The 17948-nt window shown below is 46.6% G+C and overlaps 2 protein-coding genes across 2 annotated transcripts in view; one reads left to right on the forward strand and one right to left on the reverse strand.

Moving 5' to 3' along the window:
• Positions 1–17948, forward strand: part of SERPINB6 (serpin family B member 6) — an 82321-nt gene that overhangs the window by 4761 nt on the left and 59612 nt on the right. The window lies entirely within an intron of this gene.
• Positions 1278–16571, reverse strand: NQO2 (N-ribosyldihydronicotinamide:quinone reductase 2). Its single transcript, XM_019419896.2, has 7 exons — positions 16368–16571; positions 11414–11556; positions 9104–9268; positions 6844–6974; positions 4326–4439; positions 3256–3357; positions 1278–1552 (listed from the first exon to the last, which is right to left on the reverse strand). Exons 2-7 carry the CDS (start codon positions 11418–11420, stop codon positions 1376–1378), a joined length of 696 nt encoding a protein of 231 aa, XP_019275441.1. The 5' UTR covers positions 11421–11556; positions 16368–16571; the 3' UTR covers positions 1278–1375.

A 17948-nucleotide genomic window follows, 5' to 3' on the forward strand; every position in this document is an offset into this window, starting at 1 on the left:
ACAAAAAAGTCTGCAGGCAACCCTGAAAAGCAAACTGAAGAGGAAGACGTCTTGGAAAGAGAATCTGAAGATTGCTCTGAAAAGGGCTTTGAGGAAGACTCCAAGAAATAACGAGCAGAAAATGGTGTTGAGAAGGAGTTAGGAAGGAACCATCCTGAGAAATGAGAATCTGGGGATGGCGGCTCTGAGTGGTTGGTGGGGAAGGCTGTGTGTGAAGATTCAGATGGAAAGGAGACACACACGGAGAATTTGGTTGATGATGGACCAGACGGAAACAAGAAGAAGAAAATGCAGATGGAAAAGGGTCTGAAGATGCTGAGGAAGAAAGAGGTGGAGCAGGTGACAGGCTGCTCAGAGATGAGGGTGCCAACAAGGAGTGTGATGAGGAGAGTCCGGTGAGGAGTGGTGTGGGGAGTCTGATGTGGGGACTGTGGGTGGGACTGGGGACGCTAAGGAGGGAGGGCCCCTGTGCATAGGCAGTAGCTCGGTCCTCAGAAGTGAGGAAGAGATTTAATCTCTTCAACTTGCTTTTAGGGAGACCCCTCCAGCTACATGTGCCTACGCTTCAGGGTAATCACTAGTAGTGTTACATAACACGTGCACAGGGGTAGGGCGCTCAGAGTGACACCTGGAGATTTTCTTTTTTTTTTCCTTTAAGTTTATTTAGACAGAAAGAGAGAGAGAGAGAGAACAAGAGAGGGGCAGAGAGAGAGAGAGGATCCCAAGCAGGCTCCACACTGCCAGTGCAGAGCCCAACTTGGGGCTCAATCCCACAAACCATGAGATCATGACTTGAGCCGTAATCAAGAGTCCGACGCTTAACTGACTGAGTCACCCAGGAGCGCTCCTTGGAGATTTTCATTGTAACCTGCACTCAATGATTTTAAATGCATGTGAAACAGCTGTTCAGTGAAAACTTCATAGCCATCATGCATGCAAGTAAAAAGAAAAAAAAAAAAGGAAGAAATAAGTCCAAACGCAGCACTAAAACACTAGCTATGAAAGATTAAACTTTCGTATGAAAAAATAGAAATTTCCAAGTTGAGTTATGAAATTAAAAAAAAAAAAAACTATGCCATTCCAGGAGAACTGTTTGAACACAAGGATACCCATGAAGGTTGAAAACAGGGAGATGGAAAGCTACTGGCAAAGAAAAGCAAGCCTGGGTGAATAATGTCATCCATGAGAGCACCCCCAAGTACAGCCTGCTGATGGCTGAAATGCTAGATCTGGCTACGACACTCGGTCCTGCCCGTCTTTCAATACATCCAGTTCGCTTGGTTGTGACCTTGTTTTATTACAGGACCCTGCTCCCTGTGCATATGCCTGCAGCTCCCCGTGTGCTGTTCCTGTGATGTGGACGTGGCACGAAGCATTACTGCCCGAAGTACCACGGAGGCGTGCAGTCAATGGGCTCTTCCTCCCAGATGGTTTTCAGCCTCTGGGCCCAGGAGGCCACCATCGCCTTTCTCTCTTCTTCTGATGCAATCTCGGGAGCAAAACTGATCTGAGGGGCAAGGACTTTAAATCCACAGAAGTGCAAGGCACCATGCTACAGCCACAAAGAAAGCAAGGAAGTGATTAGAAGACACCCTTTACGTATCATTCAGTTAAATAATCAAAGGCGGGGTGGGAGGTGGGGGGTTGATGGCCTGAAACAAGCCTTCAAAAAATATTAGAACAACTTAATACTATCAGGTAGCCGAAAACAACTGAGCTGCCCTATAACCTTACAACGTGGGCCTTTACAAGTGATGTGAAGAACTTTGGTGGATGGTTGGAAGTTTCAAATCCTAATTGAGGTTAATCTGTAATCTTTGCTTCTGACTCCGATAGTAAACTTTATGGTTTTGATTGATTAGGCAAATTACGGTATAGTCATACAATGGATTATTCTAGAATGATGTGACATTATTCTAGCTATAGTGTATAATCATGGATGGTTGCTCGAGATATGTGTTAAATAAAAATGAGAAATTTGTAGCAGTATTTGTAGTATACCATTTATGTAAAAAACATAAGCATGATAACCCTAACAATAAAAAGCATACATATAAAAATATGTATGGGCCATAAAGAAATACATCAAATTATTAAAAGAAATTATTTTTAAGAGGCGGATTAAGAGGATGTTCTGTTTTATATTTTATAGTCTCATCTTTTTTTTCATAATATGTACTTTTGAAAACTGAGAAAGCATATACAAAGATTTTTTAAAAACAAGAAGAATTTAAGCTTGGCTAATAACCTCTAAGAGACCAGTTGACCTGTGGATTAGAGTTTAGGCCTTAAGTTCTCTCTTTCTTCAGCAAAGCATCACTAAATGGAATCACTATCCTGTCTTTCAAAGAAGACAACTTTTTTCTAGAAATATCACTCTCCCCCCTCTGCATTCCTTCCCTTAAAACCCTACCTTTGTCCAGACTTGCCCTATCAGGGGTAGGTCAGGGGATGAGGGGCCTACACGCCTGTCTACATTTTTAAAGTAAGCTTGCAAACTGCTGAATATGTGATCTCCTCCTCCCTGGACAAAGAGACAAAGGTCCCTTCATAACATCCTGGAAGAATGGTTTGCATCTAGGTTTCTCAGTCTCCTGGGAGCTCAGAGCCAGGATGTAGCCACCTGACCCAGAGCCTGCTCTCTTCCTCCTCACCCCAGCTCTGTGCCTCATCTGCTTATGCTTTGCCCCCTGCCTTCCCCTTCACAGATTGCCCAGGGGTGTGCGGAGGCAGGATGATGTCTACCTGGGAGGGCAGGCCCAGAGTCCTGGAAACCTGGAGAAGGGTGTGGCTCTGGGGATAGGGCACAGCCCCCGGTTTCATGGACCCATCACCTGTGGTGGGTGTGAGGCTGTTTGGAATGCTGGCCCTGGGGCACCTCTTGCCTGGGTTCAAGGTTGATGCCCCCTTCACAATGCACTGCCAGTCAGTGTGGACAGCTACCCACCCCCACCATCCGGTGCTCCGCACACACACAGGGCCACCTTGGGGCAGTTCTATTTACCATAGAGCAGACATGAGCTAACCAGTTCTGGCTTAGCTTCTACCCAACAGTATCAAAGGCTATCATTATGTGTTTTCCCCACAGGCCAACTTTTTCAGTGCTAAGTAAGAAACTGAAAAGGGCAAAATGTTGTAACTTCTTGTATTCAGGTGGTAGATAAAATGGTCCGGGTTTCAGGCTTACATCACATCTTATTCTACATCTGGGGGAGTTGTAGGGGGAGCGGAGGGGAGTGGGGGTGCAGCAGGTACCTGGAGGGGCCACAGGAAGTATCGATAATCTCCGCTGACTCCGGTTTTCATGTACATCTCGGCTGTGCCCCCCGTGGTTAATGAAAGGAGGGCCAACTTATTCTGTGGAAGAGAAAGCAAATGCATTTGTGTGGCCTCCAGAGGAGACAAATGTGACCCCAGCACCAAGGTTCATAACCACTGGGAGGAAAAGCCTGAGGTCAGTTCCCTGCAGGGATGGACAAATGATAACATTCTCATCTGCCAAGCCCAGCCACAAGTGGCAACCATGTCCAACAGGGATGGAGTGGACCACATGGACACAGGGCTTGGATATGACCTGACTTCTGGTAGAGAGCAGGCCTGGGTCACCGTGTGGGAGGTGGGTAAGGCCCACCTGCCAACATCAGGGGCTGCTGTGAGGGCGAGTGAGGTCCCTGACACACAGGACCCTGACACTTGGGGCCCTGACACAAGGGATCCTGGCACACCGGACCCTGACATAGAGGTCCCTGACCTACAGGACCATTCACTAAATGGTGCACTATTTCCAACTAAGATGAATCTTTGTGACTCAATGTTTTCTTTATAAACACTTATAAAAGCATCTTCTGAGGCTTTTAGAATTTAAAACATCGTTAATTTCAGTAAATTATTTAGTATGAAATTCATAGCTACCGTGCACTGCGCATCTACCAGGTTCCATGCAATCCTCACCCTGTAACACGGGTGTTACATCATCTTGTTTTTCGTGGTACGAATGTGAAGCTCAGAGAGGTGAACTGGTGTGAGGTCATGGCTCACCTCTGCAGCACAGAGAAGACGCCCTCTCCTGAGCCAGAGCTGACCACCATGCAGTCCTCCAGCCCTCCCGCCACACTAATTCCAGGCCCTTCTTGGCCACGCATGTACCCCTCACTAGACGAAGCCCTGTGACTTCACAAACTTCGCTTTTCTTACCCAGGTACAGGACATAGGGTTTTGCACATACTTGGTGCTCAGTGTTTATTTACAAAAAAGCAAACTAGAAATAGAACCTGATGAGACGCGCCCCCAGCAGTACACAGTGGTCCTCATCCCGGAGTACATACCTTGAGGAAACCGGAATCATAGAATCCTGGGATGTCGAAGGCAAACCCCTGGCACAGCACCCTGTCCATCCAGCCCTTCAGGATAGCTGGCATGCTGAACCAGTACAGCGGGAACTGGGGACACAACACGGGGAGAAACGAATGCTTCGGGCAGTCTCGGGCTTCATATTTGGTGCTTCAGAAGGAACCCCACTGTCTTCCTCTTCCCAGATGGCTGGGCAGGCGAGTGTAGTAAGAGGGCAGCACAGGCAGGGTGTTTCTTCCCTTTCACTCTGACGCACCCAGTGTGGACAGGATGATGGTGGGGTGGAGCAGGCCAGAGCTGACAAGGGTCCTGGTTGCTGTTAACAGGTGGCTCTGTGTCCCCAGGGACAGACCCTTGGGCTGGTCCCTAGGCAGGTGGGGAGGCACTGGGGCGCTGATGGACACTGGCTCTGTGGCAGCTGTCCTGTGACCGACCCAATCAGGGGGCACAAGAGGGTGTGGAGAAGAGTTTGTCCCTTTATGTGCTGGGGGTGAATTGCTGCCTCTAGGAGTCACGCTGAGTTAAGTTCTGAGAAGCTTCGGATTTTGATACAAATTAAAGCTTTATCCTTAGATTCTACACACCGGTGGTAAGATGTCCCTAAAGTCCTCTCTGGTCCTCATGGAAGCCCTAACACTATATCCAATATCATTATCAATGAAAGGAGATGAACACAGATAATAATCTGTTACCAAAGGCAGAAGGAAGCCCATGCTTCATGCACTTTTGCTGTAAGTCTAACACAGGAGTTGACATTGAAATTTAAGCTCCATAGCCCACTGCTGTGTGATGCTGACATGTTACTTAATCTCTCTGTGCCTCCTTTTCCTGATGGGCAAATAGGGCTAGTACAAGTTACTAGCTCACAGCATTGTGGGAAGGATTCAATGACTCATTACAGTGCTCTGAACAGAGTCCATGCTGAGTGAAGGGGAGTTGAGATCATGACTAAGCAGTAGTGATGAATGAAATTTTTTCAGTGTTGAATGACAATGCAGACCCTCTGGGCCAACTATCAGGAAAGAGGAAAAGCAGAGGGAAAAGAGCTGTGAGATGCAGTAGGGAAAAAGAAAGACCAGTACAGAAAGAACAAGCTCTGGACTGCTTTAGCTATCCAGCTACAGGAGTGGAGGAGACGGGGGAGGGGAAACGGGCTCTGTGTGGTTACCCGATTCCAGGGAGATAGGAAGAGAAGAGCGAGAGCCAAGTATGGTTCCGCCTAGTCCATGTGCCCAGACTGCTCAGCCAGTTGTGATAGAGCCCTCCTGTCCTGGCAAGGCTATTACTCTGGAAGCTAAAGCACATGGCAACCGAAGTATATGGCACTGGGACCCAGCCATATGCAATTAGGATGGAAGAACATCTTGCACTTTGACCAGATTAGCAGCTCCAGGTTGCCCAGTAAAGGAAGGGACGGTGCCAGGAAGGGGTGGATGGAGGCAGCCTGGGCAGGGCGGAAGGGGACAGGTAAAGCATCCCCTCCTCCCATATGTGCAGGGTGATTTTTATACAGGACATGCTGTTTCACCTGCAAACTGATCACATCCCTGCCCCTCACCCTCACATGGTTGTCTTGTTCTCCCGCCTGCTCCTCGCCCTCAAGCAGGGTTAACAGAGACAATTTGGGCCAATCAGATCCATCTTGGAGATTCTGGATCTAGAGACCTCAGTCCTGATGTGCAGTGAGAGAGGAGAACAGAGGCGGCATGCACACAACAGCAGATAAGAATCAGAGGGAAAGGCCAGAGGGGTCCCAGCACCCAGTTTCACCGCCCCTGAAGCCCAGTTGGCCTGCCTGTCCCTGAGTTCCAGGAGACCCGAATGACCAGGGCCCTTAGAATAAATTCCTTCTTTCTAGTGGACTTGGATTTCTGTCAACCCAACAGCTCCAGGAAAGCACAGGTTTATTTTGCTGCCAGGCTCTTGGTGAGCTCCACGAGTGCATGCCTGTCAGGCTGTGGCGGGCAGCAGCCTTGATGAGTGAGAGCCCACAGAAGCAGTGTCCTGGCTCTGTCTGCAGTGAGTCATGGCTTGGGGACAGTTTGTGAGTGAATACATGGAAGGTGGGTGGGTGAGGCAACCAGTGACAGGAAGGAACTAAAAGATTTTCCTCTTAATAATCAGGATGTTTAAGGCAGGACTTGCATTTGGCTTGAACTACCTTGACAAACACTCATGTAGACAAATCTTGTTTTCACGCAGCCTCTGCACGTGTAAGGTGGGCATCAGAAGGGAAGGAAGGCAGCGCCACCTGCATGATGCAGGCATTTCTTGGGCCACCGGGCTAACGGGAAATTACTATTTACTTGGGAGTCGAGATTTTGAGTGACCAATAGTGGCTACATGAATGTCCTTACCCAATTAGACATAAATAAGTGTGTGAATGTGCTAAAAACATTAATACCATTTCTAGGAGTGTGAAACTCCATACCTGGAAAGAGCTTGTACATAGAAGGACTCTAATTCATTATAATAATTAGACGAAACACAAACCTGAAATATCACTAGATCAGCTTCTTGAACCTTTTTCTGCTCGTCAATTATGTCACTGGTCAGAGCCCCCTTTTTACAGGCTTCATATGCTTCCACCCCATAATTGAAGAACTCAGGATTAGAGACAGCACCTGGAGAAGAACAGGTGATATGTTCTTGCTCTCATGTATGCACCCACAGCCCATCCTGGCCAATCCCACCAGCATCACTGCCACCTGGACTCCCCAAAGCAAGTCACCAGGCATTTACGGAGACTCCAATAGGCGTTGGGCCCTGGGACCAGGCTATGGAAATAAAAAGAGAGGAAGCTACTGTTCTTACCTTCAGGGGACTCAAAGTCCAGTAAGAGAAGTAGATAAATAACCAAATGATCAACACACAGAACAACAGTTAGCTGGCTTAGCCTAAAGCTGTGGTAGGATAAGCCTCACATCTTATAATCAAGATGCACGTGGTCTAACTCAGTACAGCAGTGGCTGGCTTTCCTTGGGTGCATTGTCAATGAGCCCGGTTTAGGGCTTTGAAGATGGAATAGGAGTTCACCAGGCAGTCTGGAGCACTGGAGGGAAGACAGAGGACACTCTGGGCAAAAGACAGGGAGAAATCAGCGTGTCCAAAAACCACACCAGCCCAGAAAAGGGCCACCAGGAGCACCTCTCGGGAAATGGGTGAGAGGCCAGGAGGGCTGCAGGTAACCTGAATGGAGAGATAGGTCAGCTCTTGTAAGCCTGGCTAAGGAGCTTGACTTTTTCCTGCACACGGGAGGCCATACAATTTAAGCAGGGAAAATAAATAAATACTCCAAATTCAGTTTGGAAAAGCTCACTGTAGCAGCAGCGATTCAAGAACAAGTGTGGTGGGCAGCAGGCAGTCGGGCAGCAGCAGTGGGTACGAGGAAGGGCCTTGGGCTAGAACTTACAGCACTGCCCGTGACAGCTAACATGAAGGAGGAGTTATTCTGATCTACACCTTCAGTTGAAATCTGGCAGCCAAAAAGATTCATTGGAGGCATGAATCAGAATTAACAGTAGCTTACCATTTACTGAGGACTTCCTACCTATCAAGTGGTGTGCTCTACACACATTACCTTTTCTATCTTTATAATAACCATTAAGTGTAATTCCCAGTCTACCAGAGAGGAAACTGAGACTTTAGAGAGGCTGAGCGACTCGTTCAACACTACAGAGGTCTTAGCAGCCAGCAGAGGTAGGATGACGAGACCAGGTGTGAACCACTCCACCACATGGAGTTTGGAGAGCGGCAGACAGACCCCTGGCCGTGTGGACAAGAACCAGAAAGAAAACTGAACCCACAGTCCTCCAACAGATTTGTAATTCAGAAATATTTCAGTGTTCTTTGTTTCCTCTTTTAACCTACTTGTATTTGATTTTCATTTAAAAAGCACACTTTGGGTGTGTCCTTTGTATAAGGTTTTGTATTGACAAGAAACCCAAGGATGGTAACTGCTATTAGTGAAGAGATTGTGTTCTCTCAGGCAGGTTCCGGGTAGGGTTTTGGCCACTCACAGTATGTGGAACCTATAGCAGACACTGGGGCGGTTCTGATAACGGTAAACAGAGATGATAAAATGTGCACAGGCCAAATATATTCTAATATTAACTACTAGAAAAACAGAGGTGAAATTATTATTTGCACATGATTTGACTGTATATTGGGAAAGCTCCAGAGAATAAAATCTACTACAAAGAGCGAGAAAATTAGTAGTGGCTGGATACACACCACAGAGGCACACAGAGAGGCACACTTTCTTCATGCAGAGAAACAAAAACCAGCTAACAAGAACTGTGCAAGGTCTGTATGAAGAAAACTTATAGAGATCCGTAGGGTTGAAAAAGAAGATGTGAGGAAAAGAAGATGAAAAGGCACACCATTCTCTTGGATAAATAAAAGTTCACCTGTAACTGGATTGGGATCTCAATGAAAATATCATCTGATTACTTTTTGAACCTGGAAAATTAATTCAAAAGATTTTATAGACAAGTCAATGAGAAAATGGAGAATATGCCCGTAATTGCCTTATACAGGACAGACCATCTCTGGAGGGATACAGAGAAAAGTGGGTACACTGGTGACCTTGAGGGCAGTGAAACTAGGTGGGTCGGGGCCAGGGATGGGAAGACCTGCCACATGGACTCTTTAGACTTGAGAATTGGGTATCATGGGCAATGGTAAGTTTTTTCAGAACATTTTTTCAATTAACAAAATAGAAGAAAGTTAAAACGTTTAGCCCCTGACTCACCAGTGATATCTTTCCTGGTGGCCCTCGGCTCAAAGTCCATGGCATACAGGTCAGAAACGGTGACAGTGCATCCCTGCGCGCCAAGTTCATCCACAGCCACTTTCTTCAAGGATCCATTGAAAGACCTGGGTTCTTGGTGCGCATAGACAATGAGAACTTTCTTGCCTAAATTGGAGAAGGGTTTCTCTTGAAGAACAATTCCTCTTTGTCAAAATTCCATGAAGACTAAGACAAAAACGAAATGTATATGTGCAATACAGGCTGAAGTTAAGAAATACCAACCTTTTTTAATGGATGACAGTTTTAAAATAATGAACATTTTTTAAAAAAATCCAGTTTTAACGTCATTGCTTGAGCTTGCTAATACATAGATATAAAATGGGTCATGATTCCTCAAAAATAACACCACAAATTTAAAAGCCCAATCTACTGTGGTTATCCTCTATAAGAGGTTTTAGCCCTATTTTCCAACATCAAAATAAAGCCACCATAACTGGGGGCACCTGGGTGGCTCAGTGGGTTGAGTGCCAACTCTTGATCTCAGCTCAGGTATTGATGTCATGATCCGTGAGAGCAAGCCCTGAGTCAGGCTCTGTGCTGACAGTGAGGAGCCTGCTTGGGATTCTCTGTCTGTCTCTCTCTCTCTCTCTCTCAAAATAAATAAATAAACATTAAAAAAATTAAAAAAAAAAAAAAGAAGAAAGCTACCATAACTAACCTCTCACGCTAACCCTACTGGGCTGGCATCAGCTACTGACACACAGTTCTGCTTCTTTCTCCTCCACGGCCACTGAAATGTGACATGTAAACAAGGTATGGAAATCGGACCCCTAATCCCAGAGGGAGGCGAGGCCTATATGGAATCTGCTCTGGGTGGCTAAACTGATGACAAAAAGGTTCGAAGGAGAGTCAGGTCTTAAAGGTCCTGGATGTGTCATTAATACCAATACCCTCTGAAGCAATATTTCCTTCATTCAGAAGATTCTGTGAGATTAGGTACTGGTTTCTTCTGGGAAACAGCTTTGGCCTGGTAATGTCTAAGACAAAAATGTTTGAACTCCTGATTTAAGTTTTTCAGTTTAGGCCCTTAAGGAGCAGATATAAATGTTATTTGAAGCAGACAGTTTGGGGGCATTTAACTGGGTGTAAAGGTTGAATTCCATGAGTTAGGTTAATGGTTAACATTATTGTTACACAGGAATTCTACTAATGGATCCAAACAAAATAATCTCCATCAGCTGTTCTCAAGTAGGGGCAGGTTTGGCTCCCAGGGGACAGTTGGCCATGTCTGGAGACATTCTGTGTCATCACAGCGAGGGAAGAAGGTGCTGCTGGCATGTAGTAGAGAGACACTGAAACTGCTGCTAAATATCCTACAAAGCACAGGAAAGCACCACACCAAAGGATTATTTGCCTAAAATGTCAGTAGTATTGAGGTTAAGAAACCCTAATCTATGCCATAAGATGTAAAATAAGGTAAATTTTTACGTTCTGAAAAGATTTGTATGTCATACTGTTGACAGAAAAAAAGTTGCAGAATGGTGTGTGTGTGTGTGCGTGTGATGAGCAGGGACAAAAGTAAAAATTAAGTCATACTGAATTTTATTTTACTTTTTTTTAGTGCTTATTTATTTATTTTGGGAGAGAGAGAGAGAGAGAGTGAGGAGGGGAGGGGCAGAGAGAGAGAGAGAAAGAGAGAATCCCATGGGGCTTAATCCCATGGACTTTGAGATCATGACCTGAGCTGAGATCAAGAGTCAGACACTTAACCAACTAAGCCACCTAGGTGCCCCTGGTCATATTGCATTTTAAACCACAGTTACTCCTGGGGCTCATTCACTCAAGAAGTATTTATTGAGGGGTCCCAGATGGCTCAGTAAGTTAAGGGTCTGACTCTTGATTTTGGCTCAGGTCATGATTTCACAGATCATGAGTTCAAGCCCCGTGTCAGGCTCTGCACTGACAGTGTGGAGCCTGCTTGGGATTCTCTCTCTCCCCCTCTTTCCCCCTCTCAAATTAAATAAATACATTTTTAAAAAAGTATTTATTGAGCCTACTACAGCCTGGGGATCATTCCAGAGGCTAGAAGCAGAGTAAACAAGATAAGCATGGCCCTCACTTCTAGTGGGGCTGAAATGGGCAGTAAAACGAGGAAGAAAATACAAAACAAGATAATTCCAAATAGTGATTCATGTTAAAACATGAAACAAGTTTTATACATTTCAGTCTTGTTTGGATTTTTATACATATTCAATTTCTAATTAAAATTTGTATTTAAAAATGTTTAATTCCCCCATAACTAACAGTCACCTGCCATGTTCTAAGAAGTTGGATTCTTCCCCTCTGACCACTGCCAAAGGGAGGGTCTGCTGTTAATCCTGGGCACAGAAGGATTCGCTGTGGCAAGCCCCAGGCTTTCAGCTGTAGTCACTCTTCTCAGTGACCCCGACAATCTGGAAGAGAAAACAAACACTTGAAGGACATGGGGAGAGGTAGTGGTGAGGTCCATGTACCAACTCCAGGCCTCATGAAGGACATGCAAATGTGTCTGGAAAAAAAAAAAAAAAAGCCTTCTCAGCAGGGGGCCACCTGGAGATTTAGGCCTCAGAGGACAAATCATGCAGGGTGTCAACACCAGTACTTTTTTTTTTTTTTTTTTGAGAGGACCCAGAACCTTCCGTGAAGGCAGCCCTAATGAACAGGTCCTAGAAAATGAGAATGACAAGAAGCAGGAGGCCGGGCCCTGTGTCCTTCCTCCCTCCCCCTCTCCAACATTTCCACTTACTACAAATAATCAACACAGCTAAACAGACAAAGGTCAGGAGTACAGGTGAGAAATTCACAGCTACCATGTCTACCGTGGTCTGCAAAGTGCCAGACAGACAGTACACACACATGGTGGCCAGCACAGAATAAGACTCTGGAAAAATGTCAGTTCTCCCCAGAGAGCCTCAAAGGCACAAGAGAGACCTGAATCCTACTCCTGGCTAGCCAACTCTGAAATAACTGGCTTCACTCTGGGAGAGACAAGGTATCTCCAACAAACCTACTCCCTCTGCCCCCAAAAAACAAACGAACAAACAAACAAACAAACAGTCCACAGCCTGTGAGTCAAGGTCAGTGTGGAGATGCTGTATGATACGTGCTGTATCCACATGACAATTTTAACATATCAGTGCATCTTTTTTTTAAAGTTTATTTATTTATTTTGAGGGAGGCAGAAACAGCGTGAGTGGGGGAGGAGCAGAGAGAGCCGGAGACAGAAAATCTTAAACAGGCTCTGCACTGTCAGCACGGAGCCTGGTGTAGGACTCAATCTCACGAAACCCGGAGATCACGACCTGAGCCAAAATCAAGAGTCAGAGGTTTAACCAACTGAGCCACGTAGGTGCCCCTCAGTGCATCTTTATAGTATAACAAAAAGAACAGAGAGACAGAAATCAGGTTTATCCATGGCTACAACTGGAATCTGGAGCAGAGCCTGAATTAGCTTCTTCCCGGCCCTTGCATACCATACCTTCAGCTGTCCAGGAGCCCCAGGTAAAGGGCTGAGATATGCAGAACACTGTGAAGAAGTGGAAGTGGGTTGCAGGGGGATGAACTCTGCCCCAGGTTGGGTGTCCTGGGGACAGAAAGGAAAGGAAGTTTAAATAATTGTGGCTGGAGGTGAGTTGAGGGCAGGCAGGGCACTTAAACTGGAGAGTGGGCAAACAGCTCTGATCAGACAGAGGGTGGGAACTCCAAACACCATCATAAACTCAATGGTAAGTTTAATCCTTGGCCATTTCTTAAATTGACTGCTGACTGAACAGTTGGAAATCTGCCTCTTTGGCTACCCAACATCCCCTCTTGTTTTTTTAAGAACAGTCCCTGAATTTAGTCATGTGTCAATGTGCCCAGCTAATGACTACATGTCCCGGTCTTCCACTTAGGGGTGGCGAAAGAGGTGAAGCAGAAGCCATTAGGGGTGGCTCTTAGGACATATCCTTGAAGGGGCTGCCTCAGGGGTGGGGAGGGTGGAGGTACCATTTCTGCCCCTGCCATTGGCCTTCATCTGAGCTAGACTGTGGAATGACAGCTAGGGCTCAATTAGCCATCTTGGTACATGGGGGTAGAAGCTATAGACTAAGGATGGTAGAGCAGAAAAACAGGAAAGGAACCTGGATTCCAGATCCTTTCTTGGAGCCACGAGATGGTTCTGAATTGCCAATTTTCAGACATGGGAGATCAAACTCTGAATCCTGTTTAAGCCGTTGGAGTTAACTCTCCATTAATAGCAGTGAATGGGACACAATTCCAACGTATGCATTCATTCAGCTTGGACCTACCCTCTGGCCAGGTACTGCACTAGGTGCTGAGGCTACAGCTGTGAACAACATAGGTGAGGAGAATGGAACTTTATTGGGGGGGGGGGGAGGGCTGGGCACACAAAGGAAGCAGGCAAGGAGAGGCACCTTGGTGGCTCAGTCAGTTAGGCATCCGACTTCAGCTCAGGTCATGATCTCGTGGTTTGTGAATTTGAACCCCCCACATCAGGCTCTGTGCTGAAGCTCAGAGCCTGGAGCCTACTTTAGATTCTGTCTCCCTCTCTCTCTGCTCCCCGGCCCTGCCCCCATTCATGATCTGTCTCTCTCTCTCTCTCTCTCAAAAAATAAACAAACATTAAAAAAAAAAAAAAAGAAGCAGGCAAGGAAAGCAACCATAAAATTCTAGATAGTGGTAAGTACTAATAATAATGCTAAGTGACAGCGATAAGAAGATAAAGTACTTTTGTGGTTAAAATGGCAGGGGTACATTTGTTATTTTAGATAGGATGGTCCAGGAAAGTATCTCTGAACAGGGATGGTGATATGGACTCAGTCATGCAAAGATCAGAGGTTCAGGCAGAGGAAATGGCAAGTGTAAGGCCTGAAGTAGGAAATGGCCTGGAGTGTTCATCTGTGGTTTAAAAAAAAAAAAGAAAGGAAGAGTTGGAGACATGGTCAAAGAGGTGGGGTAGGGTCTGTAGACCAGGGGCAAGGATTGTACTCTAAGGCTAACAGAAAGCCATCAGAGCACCTTAAGCAGGAGAATGACTGGAACTGAGTACCTTTTACAAGGTCATCTGTGTCACTGTAAGCTCAGGGAACACCTTATGCTGAGATCTCATTTTGGTCTGGATAAAATGCTTTTAATTTCAATGCCCATGGCAAGGCATCCCTTCTTCTGTATCCCCAGGCCTCACCATTCCCTGCTGTTTTGCTTGGCCCAGTTTATGTATTTACATCACATGCCCAGCCACTTGAGGAACTTGTTTGTGACCTTCCTCTCATCCATTCTCCTATTTGTGCAGATTAAGAAACAGGCCCAAGAAGTAAGCAACTTGTCCCAAATTACAGAAAAGACTCAAAACCAGACTTTTTACTAGCTAGTCAGTGTTCTTTACTCCCGGCTCACTCAACTCCCTTAACACCCCCCTCAACAGCAGTAGCATTCTCCTTTGTTAGGAATGATGCACTTACCCAAGTGGAAAAAGGAACCCTGTGGTCTGTGAAAATTAATAAAGGGAAACCTCATCTAAAATGGAATCAGGACACCCTATAAAGGGGCCTCTCACCCACAAACTTTCCCTCACAGCTTACATTCCTGGACAGGAAGAAGTTCTCTTTACAACCCAGCAGGAGGAAGAATGATTTTCTTTCTCTTTGGGGAGCAACAGCCTAGCCAGTGAGAAACTGCTACGATTCAGCCAATGAGAAACCATCGCCATCCTGAACTCTTCACTTTCTTCCAATAGAGGAAAAGCAGCCCGTCCCAACTTCCTCCTTTGTCTTTGTAAAGTAGCATGCCTCTCCTTTGTTCTCCAGACTGACCTATGGTTTGCCACAGCTTGCCTGTCCCAAATTGCAATTCCTCTGCTATTCCCGAATAAAGTCATTTTGCTGGTAAAATAACTAGCTCTTTTTTAGGCTAACACGTTATAAAACTAGGTATACCCACCTCTGATATTTTTTGTGTATATTATTTCACTTTAATCAGCACCCAGAAGCTATTTGATAATGTTTTCACTTGATTTTTGAGATGTTTAATAAAACCAAACGTCATTTAGAAGGCAGTTGGAAGCCAGCAGGAGTAGCCCTCACACCTAAGGCTGGGGCAACTGCAGACCTAAGAGGAAGCGATGAACCTTGCACAGGTATCTACTGCCCTAGCAGGAGGAAGAAAGGTTTCCTCCTGCCCCCCCGCAACAGCCCAGCCAATGAGAAGCCAGTATTCTTGGACCTCCCACTTTCTGCCAATGGACTTTCTGTTTCTAACAGCCTTGGCAACCTGCGCTCTCCCAGCCTTCCTCCCCTTTCTTCTGGGGACTTGTCTATGACTTTGCCTAAGCTTGCTTGTCCCAGATTGCAATTCTCCGCAATTCCCAAATAAACCCATTTTTTAAAAGTCTATTCTTTTTTTTTAATGTTTATTTATTTTTGAGAGAGAAAGAGAGAGAGATGGAGACAGAAGCAGCTTCAACTACCAGCCCTGGAACTCACCAACCAGGAGATCATGACCTGAGCCAGAATGGGGAGCTTAACCAACTGAGCCATCCAGGCGCCTCCAAAGGCGATTTTGCTGGTAAAATAACTATCATGTTTCTTTTTAAACTTAGTATTTCCTACATGCCTCTTTCCATTTAGACAGGCTCCAGCGCCGGTTGTTAAACAGCTACATAACATTTCATTATGTATGCATGCCTATTTGTGATTATTTCTCTCCCTGGGCACCTAAGTAATTTCTCCTACCTCCCCTCACCCCAACTATAAATAGCACTGCTAGCCGAGGTATTGTTTCATACACACTCTTCTTCACGCACTTCTCTGGCTAATCTCAGAAAAACAAAAAGTTAAAGATTACTTTAATAGTTTCTGCTACAGACTGCCAAGAAACCCTTGGCAAAGGCCAAGCCAAAATAGAGGCGGGCTCCCTGCGGCCAGCACAGCCCCAGGCGGCGCCCCTTTGGCCTAAATGATGGCACCTTCCCCCCTCCCCCGTCCAAACTGACCCTGTTCATTTGGGACCCTTAGGTAATCACACCACGGACCTCCTCGAGTAGAGGAGAGATTATATAAAACGATTCTGCTAAGCATTTATAAACGGACCTATCATGCAGTAGGGCTCAGGAAGAGGTTCGTACGATCCCAGGGTGGAAACGAGGAACGGCCTGCGAAGCCGACAGCAGCACCCTGTAAAGTGCCCCTCCCAAACACCCGCACCCCGGCGAGTGAAGGCAACTCACTCTGCGGGCAGCGCAGACTTCGGAGAAGCAGCGGCAGGACTCAGCCCTCCGCCTCCCGGAGCGAAGCTCTGGGCTTCCGCGCCCAGGTTCCGGCTGCGCGGGGCCACGCACTCGCACTCGCACGCGCCCGCCGGGCGGAGAGTCGCGGCTGCGCTCTGTGCTGCCCGGACCGTGTGGACTGGAGCCGGCCCCGCAGTTCCCCCGAGCCCGCCACTCCCTCATCCCAGCCCTCTCCCGGCGCCCCGCCCCGCGCGCCCCACGCTGGGCCCCGCCCTCGTCCGGGCCCCGCCTGGATGGCCCAGGCGGGTGCCCCTCCCCACCCTCGGAAGACCTCTGGCTTCCGAACTGGACGTAGGTAGTAGGTGGCGGGAAAGCCCTCCTGCCCTGTGTCCCTTCCTTTCTCCATCTCTAGGCAAGTATCCAAGTAAAACATGAAGGTCCATGGCGTCATGCACAGCAATAAAAGCAATGAACACCCAACAGCCTGTGAGATTCCAGAGAATTATGCCGAGTGAAAAAAGCCAATCCCAAGAGAGTTCCATGCTGCATGATTTAATTTATGTAACATTCTTGAAATGACAAATTATAGAAATGGAGAACAGATTAGTGCTGGCCAGGGCTTAGGTAGGGAGTGGCTATAGGGGCAACAGGAACCCTTGTGGTGATGGAAATGTTCTCTGTATCATTGCCAACATCCGGTGATATTGTACCGTAGTTTGACCAGATTTTTTCATTGAAGGATTCTCAAAAAGGACACAAGGGATGTCTCTGTGTTGTTTCTTAAACTGCATGTGAGTCTGCATGTTTCTCAAAAGAAAAAGTTTAATAAAAAAAAAAAAAAGGAGAAGGGGGAATGGGGAGGAGGGATGGGGAGGAGAGAGATGGGTGGGAAGGGGAGGGGGGGAGAACAAGGAGGAGATTGAGGAGATTTAAGGCCTAGGATAGCCCTTAGAAGTCAGAAAGGTATATGAACCAGAGCCTCTGTGTGTGTGTGTGTGTGTGTGTGTGTGTGTGTGTGTGTGTGTATCAGAGACAGAAAGAGAGAGAGAGAGAGAGAGAGAGAGAGAGAGAGAGAGAGAGAGAGAGAGATGCTGGAGAGCAGTTTAGGCTAATTATCTCTTTTTCTTTTTTTCCAGCACTTTCTGTGCTATGGCTATAGGGGCAACAGGGACCTGTTCCCTTCCACTGTGACCTTCCCAAGGGCTCTCCCCAAACTCAGCTTTGATTTCTGGTGTCCTCAGATGACCATATAAAGCAGAAGGAAGATTTCCTCTGTGTTCACAATGTTCCTAATGAAAACAACCACAGCTGCTTGTAGACCCATGTGTTGGCTTGCTATTGATGTTTTCTGCTGTTGATGTATTCAGAAGTGAGAATATGTGGGTACCTGGGTGGCTCAGTGGGTTGGTTGAACATTTGACTTTGGCTCAGGTCATGATCTCCTGGTTTGTGGGTTTGAGCCCTATGTTGGGCTCTGTGCTGACAGCTCAGAGCCTGGAGCCTGCTTTGGATTCTGTGTTTCCATCTCTCTCTGTTCCTCTCCCTCTCACACTGTCTGTTTCTCTGTCTCTCTCTCAAAAA

This window comes from Panthera pardus, unplaced genomic scaffold (genome assembly GCF_024362965.1).
Source record: "Panthera pardus isolate Hobbes unplaced genomic scaffold, ASM2436296v1 HiC_scaffold_17, whole genome shotgun sequence".
In the NCBI taxonomy this organism is placed as follows: Eukaryota; Metazoa; Chordata; class Mammalia; order Carnivora; family Felidae; genus Panthera; species Panthera pardus.

Coding starts and splice junctions, on each gene's coding strand:
- NQO2 (XM_019419896.2), bottom strand. Junction 3,358..4,325: donor ATGATTCCGGTTTCCTCAAG/GTATGTACTCCG, acceptor TCTCTTCCACAG/AATAAGTTGGCCCTCCTTTC. Junction 1,553..3,255: donor ACTTCCTGTGGCCCCTCCAG/GTACCTGCTGCA, acceptor TTGTGGCTGTAG/CATGGTGCCTTGCACTTCTG.